We start from the raw sequence: 10,928 nt of genomic DNA, 5'->3' as shown, positions 1-10,928 counted from the left end.
ACTAAAAGAATGACTATGGAGCGACTCTAACAGTTCAAAGAAAAGATCATAAAATAAATATAATCTCTGCCCACGTGAACAAGTGCGAGGCTCACCAAGAACTATCAACATGTGCGCTCTAATTAACGAAATCCTCGACCGTGTCAACTGCTGTCTCTGTAAAAAATTTTAGCGGGGAGTGAGTCGCTAGCTCAGTGAGCAATAACACTTAACCACAACCGTTTTTATTGGGGACAAGTCAGAAACACATGCTAGTATATTAAACAGAAAATATCATAAAAATGCCCTTTCAGAAACAATAAACAATAATCGGTCTCATCATGTTTTTCATGTAATATAAATCAATTGACAATTCAGTAATAAGCTCGGTAAATACTGTGTAATATCAGTATTCATGTTTTGGAGGTTTCAATGAATGGATCATGTAACCGGTATAACTGTGGACTTCTTCACAAGAAGTCAAATATAACGGTAGTCCCTACTCGAGAAAAATCGGTAACGGTATGCTAGTTCTACCTTCTCACTAGTGAGGGCTGTAATGATAATCGGTAATTACAAGGTGCACCGGGTCTAACGAACCCGCCGTTAGCTACGATATCCTTCAAAGTCTACTCTCATTTATACTTATCTTTGTAATCCGTATATACTCATAAGAAAATATTTTATAACAATATAGGGCATTTCGGTTCTTATCAAATCATGTAATTTTATTTCGATAACAGTAAATTCAAGTAATGGTAAAACATGTCTAGTGATAACAAGAATACATAAAATAACGGTAATCATCTCAAATAACTATTTCGATATCATATCGAGTAAAAGACTTGTCCCACATGCAACTTAAAATAATTGGTAACATATTCATATTAAAAATCATGTGTAAATCATGCAAGTTATAAAAATACAAATTGCGGTAAGATTACTACTCATAGTACTCGTGCCGAAATACCAAATGCTTCACCTCGAACAATTCGTACAACTTCCTCCAATCAATCCATAATTACATAATATCGATCTCATGTTAATTTCTTAGGCTAATTCATAGCTAATTTAGAATACCCAAATCCTTAGAGTTTCATATTTGGCTCTTAATTCACCGAATTATAATAACTCAACAAATCCCTCTTATTCAACTTGAAATATCAAGACCCGTTTTAGTATCTCAACTCATTGCTACAGTTAACTTAAACCAATTCAAAAATCTTCTAAATAAACGGCATTCACATAATTTACTGTACTATTTAATTTCCACAACCGCGTCTCTAAATTAAACCTTAAGTAGTTTTGTTGTCATAATATATATATTTGCAATATCCGATCGAAATACCATAAGATGAATTGAGATATAAAGAATTCCACCAGAAATAGAAGCAAAATCAAATAAAGGGAAAAATTAACCTCTTTATGTCGAAGAATACGTCTACTGAAAGCTGTTATATATGTTCAATTCTCCTCCATTTGATTGTGTCTCTTACTGCCAGAAGCTTAAATTTTTCCCTTATAGTATTGCTTCCGGCAATCTCCCCTACGATGGAACTCGTTTGCACTCAAAGCTCCCTTTTTCTCTTTTGTTGTCTTGTTGCCGTGAGTTTTCCCTTCCCCTAAATCCCTTTTTCGTTCTTTTTGCCTTTTTGGTTAGAGAACAGGCTTCGGCCCCTTTTTGTGCTTGTATCACTTTTTTTTTCTGACTTAATTAGTTGCTAAATAACTTATATATCCTTGTTTAAAATTATTGGATATTACACATAGATAGATAGATTCAATGTTTTAGTGATGGCTTGAAAAATGAACAATGATATAATTAGTTATACTTGTTTTGGTGAATAGCTATAAAGTATCCTCTTTTCTTCTTTACATGCCAAATATATAGTGTTATAAGATAAGCTACATGTTGCCCATTCAAATTATATTTATATGATTACTCACCGAGATCCACATGTAGTTATATTTAATTTCACATGGAGATTGAATACTTTGATAACCACTTTCGAAATAGCATATTCAAAATCTTTTTTTGGTCACCCAAAGTCAAGTTGTTTAAATATATCTATGCTTCCAAGTTCAAGTATGCAATAAAAAGGTGACAACAATTCCTGATGTATCCTTTGTTCTTATGATCTCAGTATTCCCAACAGATATGGCTACAATCTGCAGAAAAACAGTGGGACTTCTGTATCTTGGTTTATTCCACTTTTAAAATATTTGGAATAAATACGACAGTTATAGCTGAAACATCCTAGAAGAGAATGAGCAGAAACATCACGGCTCATAGACTTCCAAGTTCTTAAGCAAATTTTTCCTAAATGTTGGGTAGGGGAGAGAATTTTGATTTCTTAGGAAAGAATGTTAAAAATTATAAATATGCATTTACCGGACCATACAAATCCAAAAACACCAAAGTTCTATCGAATTTGTATATATAAGCTACTAATCACTGAGCTCAAAAGTAAGAAGTCATGTACAGAAATTTTAAATAATTAAGAACTAACTCACTTTTTTCATGTCAACTCATAATAACAAAATGAAATAAATCAACAAAATAAAATACATCAGTAGCAGACTAAAATTGTAGCTTAAATCCAAGAAAGTAACATTCATCCATTCTAAATCCCCAATTTATAACTCTTGGTCAAAATACAAAAAACCTTCAAACATAAACAAACATGGAGAATAGTTAGGTAGTCGACGGAAATCCCAATTTCTTTTCAAGGTATTTTTGAATTTCACAAAATTAACATAAAATTACAATTTAATTTCGAGCAACAAATCAGCAAGAACCCAAAAATAAAACAATCACTGTCGCATATAATGAAAAAGATAGAATAATAAACTAACCTTTCAGCCATGTGATTATGTCAATTGAGCAACTACTGAACTGCAAAAATCCAAGCAAAACCCTAATTTTCTGTTACAACGAAGAAGCAGAGGCCAAAGGAATTATGAGCGAAGATCAGCGGTGACCCTCAACCATGTGATTCTGTCAATTTAGCAACTAATGAACTACAAAAATCCAAGTCAAACTCCAATTCTTTTCTTACAGCGAAGAAGAGGGTTATGGAATTCTGAGCGAAGAGAGACAAAAGCAGAGCAAATTCAATTCCGGACTTTAAAATTACCTATTTAATTCTTCTCTGAAAGATACAAATCAGAAGGCAAACAAAGAAAAACAAAGAAGATGAACATATAGAGATAGAGTGTGACCTATCTGTCATACTGAAGTACCGCAGACTTCTTGTATTTGCACCATCTGTCAAGTTGATTCAACACGCGTTAACTTTCAGCAAATTTTAGGAGTAATATGAAATGACCAGAATACCCTTTAGTAGCAAGCACACATGTCGACCTCGACCCGTTTCTCCCGCTCTTCTATATATTATGGAATTATGAGCGAAGAGAGACAAAAGGAGAGCAAATTAAATTATGGACTTTGAAATTACCTATTTAAGATACAAATCAGAAGGCAGACAAAGAAAAACAAAGAAGATGAACAAATAGAGAGAGAGAGTGACCTATTTGTCATACCGAAGTACCGCAAACTTCTTGTAGTTGCACCAGCTGTCAAGTTGATTTAACACGCATTAACTTTCAGCAAAATTTAGGAGTAATATGAAATGACCAGAATACCCTTTAGTAGCAAGCACACATGACGACCTCGACCTGCTTCTCCCGCTCTTCTATATATTAGTAATATATTTTTTTGTCATTTCATTAGGACATCCCTCCTTTTCTGACAATTTGTCATTTGACTATTTTGGTATAACTTATGGTCGGAGATAGTCTTGTAGTAATCCAATTGTAACATAGTAAAAAATATACTGTAGTATATAAAGAGTATAGTTAGTTATTTCAGCCAAAAGAGAAAAAAGAAAAGAAAAAGAAAATGAAAAAGAAAAAGACCGACTCTATTAAAGATTGGTGGATTCTAAAACCCTAAACCCCAAACACCGTCCCCTTTCTCCCTCAGTCTCAGTCTCACGTTAACAAAAAAGGCTTAAAACTAAAGAGACTCTTTGCTTTAGAAAACCATCAATCACTACGCACGCCGTTGCAGAAGAGAGGTTATAGCTAGGTTTAAGGATGGCGACTTCGCTGGTTGCTCAACTGCAGCGGTTAGCAGTGCCGGATTCTGAGCAGCCGCGTAAACGACCATTCACTCGGCCTTCAATTTTGTTTGACCCTAAAGAAGCCGCTGATATTGAGCTCGACGCCATTCTCAACATTGCTCTCTCAGGTCCCAAACCATTTTTTAAAATATTCAATAATTAGCTGGACCTCCATTGCTTTTGTTGTTGTTATTATTATTAACATAATTCATTTGTATTGGACATCATCTAAATGAAGCTTTTGCTGGTGTTTCTTATATGCAATTCAGGCTTGGAGGTGTTAATAAGCATCGAAGAAAAATTTAACAAGTACAAAAATGACTTGTTTAGTTACGGGAGTAGAGAGTTGGATAGAGATTTGATGGGCATTGACGAAAACAACCGAATCAATGCCTCAATTAGTTCCTACTTGCATTTGTTATCAGGATATTTGGAGTTATCAGCAGCTCTAAAGACATTAGAGTACTTGATTCGTAGATACAAGTAAGCTAATTTAATTCTGTGCACGCACTCTTTATTGGCACTTCCAAATACAAATGCTAGTTACATTTGTTCTATATCTAACTCGTCATTGTTTTTTTTCAACAGAATTCACATGTATAATATTGAAGAATTAATTTTATGTGCCTTGCCTTACCATGACACACATGTATTCGTTCGGGTTGTGCAACTAATAGACACTGGGTAAGAATGTTAATGCTTGTTATTCGGTGGAAGAGGTGATGAGATAGAAGAATATAATACCTTCTGCCTGTTTCAGGAATAGCAAATGGAAATTTCTTGAAGGAGTTAAGGCTTCCGGTGCACCACTCCCCAGGAAGATTATTGTGCAACAAAGTATACGTGATTTGGGGATCTTAGACGTTTTGTGCAATTATGTATGTATACGTGATGGTCATTTTGATTTTTTTTTTGATGTTTTACAAATTCTGTGAGTGGAAATTTTTAGGTGTCAACATCAAAGAAGGTTCAGCCATCAAGGCCTGTCACTGGTTTTTGTACAGCTGTAATTTTTGAGGTCTTAGGATCACTCACTACTATAGACAGTGACGTAGTGAGGAGAGTCCTACCTTTTGTGGAATTTGGACTTCAACCAGGCGCCAGAGGAGGAGCCGATCAAAAGGTTAGCTTAGTGGCTTTGTATGTGATAGTTGTTTTACGTTATAATCGCTTCTTGACATTCTTTTCCTTTTGCCTCTTGTCACCAAGGGCTCCTTAGTGTAAAGATATCGGGCGTTGTTTGATACTCTAGAGTAGAGGTTGGCTAGCTTGACCTGTAATTTATAGATATGGAGGCTGTAATGTACCTTTGTTCTGTTTGGTTGTTAGTGCTACTCGAACAGAGATTTATGCATGTTGTGAAATGAGACTGGAAATACAGTCATATTTGATGTGTTTTTTTGCATTCCGTTCATGTTAACTTACATTTCTAGAGTCTTTCTTGTAGCTTCCTCTTTTAACTATTTGATTAAAATGTGAAACATATTCTGCGGTGAAGCTATATCCTTATATTTAGACATTCTAGAGGCTTCAATCCATAGAACATTCATTGATCTTGTGGTTGGGATTCGACTTTTGTAGGCTGGTGCTTTGATGATTGTAAGCTTACTAGCTGATAAGGTAGCTCTGTCCCCTAAAGTTGTCAAAAGCTTGATGCGTTCCCTTGCTGAAATTGCTCGAGCAGATGCAAGAGATTCTACTGACTTGCAGTGGTGTCGTATGTCTTTGATGGCCCTAATCAATCTTGTCCAGGTATCAGCGTGTTTCAGTCAATTTGGTATCAGAGGTGAACTAGAATTTTATTACTGCCGGTGTCCAGGATCTAGAACAAAATAGTTTTGTTAGTGAACTCGTGAAGCTGTGATGCATAGAAGTGTTTTCAGTATGTGTTCCCTCTGATTTGGATTAGAAGGATGGTAGTTTGTGGTTCTTTCTGATATATTGTCATATGCAAATCATGTTGTGTCCTACTGGAAAGCATTCTGGACTTAAATGACTGATTTCTTCACCCGATCATTATGATAGTTTTGTATTTTTTATTTGGCTCTTTATCACGGAGTTACCTTAAAAAGTTATTGTTCGTATGGTCATTGATACTAAAGAATCAACCAAGAATTAACTACTTGTATATATTTTATGACAGCTAGATATCCAAACGGATATTAGACAATATTAAGTGAGCTCAAGAGCGCCTGTGAATTATGCTTCTCTTTTTACTATCAACAATTTCTAAAAGCTTAGGCCAACAACCCCACAATGGGTTCTAATTTACTAAATCACATGTTTATGTTTTCGAAACATCACATGTAGAGTTTTTTTGGGGCCCCGCTCGATTTGGAGGAATAAAGGGAGGCTTGACCAGTCTAAGTAGCGGAGTGGTGGTTACTAATAAACTTTCTTGTTTGATTTCCAAATGGGCAATTGTTGAAAGCTTCCTTATTTGTTATTGTTTGGTTCCAGGGGGTAAATGGTGTCTTTCTATTAGTCTATTATTGTATTATCGTTGACACCGTTTTGTTGCTGATAGAAAATTACGTTGAATTAAAAAAAGGTAACTTTTCTGTATCGGCTTACAGAAATATTTCCTTTTTTTTTTGGATGAAGTAAGGTGTTTCATTAAAAAAAGCATCAAGAAGATGCATCGTACATATTTACAGGACGCCTAGTTACAAAAGACAAAAACAAATCATTAAAGTTAGGCCCTATCATTAAAGTTAGGCCCTATACGAAGTGTCAATCTAGGACTTGAGTACTAACAAAGTCCAAAAAATGTCCAGTACTAATTACTGGGGACATTTTTGTCCAGAAAAAATTCAAGTGGGCATTTTGCCTTAAGAGAGTGATTTGGAGTTGAGATGCCATCAAAACATCTTCTATTCCTCTCTATAAACACCAAAAAATAGCTGCAGGAATCATCAACCAGATTTTCTTGATGACCTTATCAACTTTCCACAAACTCCAACTAATGTGTGCCTGTCTCATATTCTGTGGCATAACCCAGCTAAAGCCATAAATACTGTAGAACATATTCCATATATCAGTGGCCACTGGGCAGTGCAGAACAAATGACTGACAGTTTCCTTATTCCTCCTACTTAGATAGCATCTGTTGACCAGCTGGAGTCCTCTCGTGTTAAGGTTGTCTTGTGTTAGACAAGCTTCATATAATGCAATCCAATTGAAGCATATAACCTTAATACTCCCTCCGTTTCAATTTATGTGAACCTATTTCCTTTTTAGTCCGTCCCAAAAAGAATGACCACTTTCCCTATTTGGAATCAATTTACCTTTATGCAATGATTGATAGCCACACAAAATATATGTGCTTCATTTTACACCACAAGTTCAAAAGTCTTCTCTCTTTTCTTAAACTCCATGCCCAGTCAAATGGGTTCACATAGATTGAAACGGAGGGAGTAGGTAATTTGGTCCATATCAATTTCCGTGGCCATGCATCAATCACCTGATTTTGAGTGCAGATTTGTTTGTAACAATCTTTGGTTGTGAAGATACCCTTGCTACCCCAACACAGTGTCTGAAAGATCTTCAACAATGTTGTAGCTCTCCACTCTTGCTAGCATTTCCATCAAACTTTCCATCTCCCAGTCTTGGACAAACCTTCTCAGATGAGTTCTTGTCCATGGCGATTTGGAAAATGTTAGGATATTCATCCATGAGGGCTGTGTTATTCAGCCATGTCTTTCCAAAATTTGATGTGCTCTCCTTTACCAGGCTTGAAGTGGATCCTCTGGAAAAATTCATTACTCAATTTGCAATTTTAGTGCTCCAGTTGTCTCTTTTCCCATGTTTTGCATCGATCACCTTCCAGAAAGCTTCGTAAATCATGAGATCTGGAATTACATGGCTGAACAGGATTAGTTTCAACATAACTTTTTGGAGAGTATCCTTGTCTATTAACATAACGATGTCTTGTATCTTATGTATTTTCCCTCTGACGCATGGTTCCAGATAAGAGTTTTGGATACAATTGAGATTTAAGATAAAAGGTAAAAGAGGACTTTATCTGCATGCCTGCATATCTTTGCTTTATGACTAGTCTTTTTTCTTTTTAAGGATAACTTGTTCTTTTGAGAAGGATAACTTGTCTTTTTTTTCTTTATAAGTTAATAATAGTGTTGTTGCATGCATATCTATCTTGGACCTTCATCTATCTATAGTATCTATACTATATTAAAAGCACGAAAGCCCTTGGTGGAATGTTGACCTACTTTTTTGCCCTTCAAAAATAAAATTTTGCATCGGACAAAATCATCAATTGAGTTTTCCCTAAAATTTAGGAGTTCTAGATCAACTAAATTTTGTGTACTAAATCCTCCTTTCTTTGAAATATGTAGGAATTTCTAATATTAAATACCTTTTAAATCCTTTCCATTTTTAAATTATGTAATATTATAGTTTGTAAAAGGCAAGTAATATCAAAACTGGAAAAAAGGAAAATCAGTAGTAAAGTGATGTTGTGGTTTTAATTAAATTTCCGTTGTTTATCAAAATAAGGTGGCATTCGTTCTAACAGTAGGTGAAAAAGATTATATTTTGATTTTTTTCAAGTTCTCCATAAACTAGTCTTTTTATAAATATTTTATCGAGCAAGCGCATTAATTTCAATTTTTGCAAAAAGTTTAAAAAATTTCGAAGACGCTTTTCAGTTTTACAAACTTAAATTTTATTTTTTGGAAAACTTTACGAAATTGATTTTAACACATCCGTCAAAATAAAGGCCACTTAAGCTCCTTTACATGATAATTGATGTATTTATGTTCTAATCACACAAATCCGACCGATCAATGTTAAACAAGGTAATCCAAACATAATTGTTCCAAAGGCAATTGTTTTGTATCATTTTGTTTTTATCAAGCATAAGTACCGGAATAACAATTGATGAATACTTGCGAAAGCACATAACGAATTTATACCTTTTAAATTTTTATTGTATAACTTAAACACACTGTTTAAAAATATTTGTATATTTTTTAAGATTGTATACTCATTAATATGGGTACACAAGCAGTGGCGTACCGATGGTACTAGTTATGATAAAACAACGGACTTGTTGTATGCAAGAGAGTTATCCTTTGGAAGTAGAGTCTTGGGTATCAATGAAGGATCAGATTCCCAAGATGACGGTCTTTTCCTTCTCAAATTTCATTTCTTTTGGCTGCGATCCAGTTTACATTGTTTTGGGATTTTCTGGTGTCTATAGGTATTTCTCTAGATTGCTGAATGCCTACAGTTTTGCCAATGGCAAGACGATGTTAAGCATATTGCTTCTATTCATCTGTATCTATGTCATTATGACTGTCTGTCAGTCCATTCTCCAGATAGAGTGCCACTAGTTCTTTATTTGATTGCATAACGAATAAGATAGGAACATATCCTTCTCTTTTACAATGTTGGCAATTGGCACGCTGGTTGAATTTCCTAAGAGTTCTAGGAATTGTTACTATGGCTCTAACTTCGTACTTCTGTTTAAAATCATTTTGTGCAGTTGCAATCGGTTGAAATTATCCCCAAGAAGATCATTGATATCCTTAAGGACATCAGGTATTATGTTGTACCCTGCTTATATACCAAACATACTAGACCCGTGTTGCCTTGGTTGGAAATTTATAACTAGCCTCTGAATCCTGTTTCTCGCTGTTTGTCTAAAGGGATATTTCGGGACTTCTAAGTGAATTGGCAGAGGTGTTCAACACAGAGAAATTTCTGGGCTTGTTTTTGGACTCTCTTGTCGAGTACAGGTGGGAATGGCTGCTTTACCTGCTGAGGAGTTTCTCTATTTGCTAGCACCTTTGACTTTAATGTTTTATGTTTTGTAGTTGTTACGATGATCTGTGCCATGGGACTTTATTGGCTGTAGTAGAGATGGTTCCTTTAAAAGACTTCATAGCTCGTATAGTTTCAAAGCTGCTTAACACATCTTTGAGAACATTGAAGGACAATGAATCAGCAGCTGCAGATACAGGTCTACATTTTTTTAAGATTGACATGCCCGCCATCTATTCATCCTATTGCATTTTAAAGACTTCCATTGATTTGGCAACATGATGTGCATAATTGTCCTATATGCTACAACTAGTTAAGTAGGCACACACTGTCTGAATGACTGCTTAACTTAAATTCTATTAAATGTTGATACAAGGAAAAAGATATATTTGGGTACTAAGAACAAAGTGGAGAGGCGGGAAGAGGGGGGGGGAGGGGTTCTTGGAAATGAAATGAAATAAACTCCCATTCTGCTAGGTGGTGACCTTTTCACTTTGTAGTGGTTAAAGGGGTATTATGGGAAGAAACATGTTAAGTACTTTTTTTTTTTGAAAAGGTTAAGGCTTATTAACTTAATACCAAGATGGTACCAGAAAAGAGTACAAAACTGCTGGGAATATCCATGCAGTTAATTACAACATTTTCTAAGTAACTCCATAAAATCCATGTAATGATCAATATCATCTACCAAACTACTATTACACCAAAGAAATAGATTGTGCAGACACTTATATTTTATTCTAGAAATATGATCTTTCTGCCCATCAAAGCAAGCTCTATTCCTCTCTAGCCAAATAGTCCAGAATATGCAGAGGTATGGTTCTCCAAATCTGTTTAAGTGCTTTATGTGTCTTCTGATACTGCCAACCATTCAAAAGGTTCCTGACATTCTGAGGCATGGTCCAGAAAATCCCACATAAATTGAAAAAATGCTCCCAGCACTGTCTAGCATATCTGCAATGCAAGAAAAGGTTATTAGTAGTCTCCGGATCTTCTTCACACAACTAACATCTGCTACACAGAACAAAGCCTCTCTTCTGAA

The 10,928-nt window shown here is 35.1% G+C and overlaps 1 protein-coding gene across 2 annotated transcripts in view; it reads left to right on the top strand.

Moving 5' to 3' along the window:
- The first annotated feature begins 3,917 nt into the window (after positions 1 to 3,917).
- The window catches only part of LOC107795963 (uncharacterized protein At3g06530), a 32,804-nt gene continuing 25,793 nt past the window's right edge, over positions 3,918 to 10,928 (top strand). For both annotated transcript variants that reach the window (XM_016618672.2, XM_016618671.2), the window contains exons 1-9: positions 3,918 to 4,231; positions 4,373 to 4,586; positions 4,692 to 4,787; positions 4,864 to 4,981; positions 5,053 to 5,226; positions 5,685 to 5,855; positions 9,609 to 9,664; positions 9,772 to 9,861; positions 9,940 to 10,085. In XM_016618672.2, the coding sequence (XP_016474158.1) occupies positions 4,078 to 4,231; positions 4,373 to 4,586; positions 4,692 to 4,787; positions 4,864 to 4,981; positions 5,053 to 5,226; positions 5,685 to 5,855; positions 9,609 to 9,664; positions 9,772 to 9,861; positions 9,940 to 10,085 (1,219 nt within the window). In that variant the 5' untranslated portion in view covers positions 3,918 to 4,077. The remainder of the gene's footprint in view (positions 4,232 to 4,372; positions 4,587 to 4,691; positions 4,788 to 4,863; positions 4,982 to 5,052; positions 5,227 to 5,684; positions 5,856 to 9,608; positions 9,665 to 9,771; positions 9,862 to 9,939; positions 10,086 to 10,928) is intronic.

Source organism: Nicotiana tabacum, chromosome 4 (genome assembly GCF_000715075.1).
Source record: "Nicotiana tabacum cultivar K326 chromosome 4, ASM71507v2, whole genome shotgun sequence".
NCBI classification, from domain to species: domain Eukaryota; kingdom Viridiplantae; phylum Streptophyta; class Magnoliopsida; order Solanales; family Solanaceae; genus Nicotiana; species Nicotiana tabacum.
Note: the sequence above shows the minus strand (reverse complement) of the source record. Positions and strands in the feature narration are given on the sequence as shown.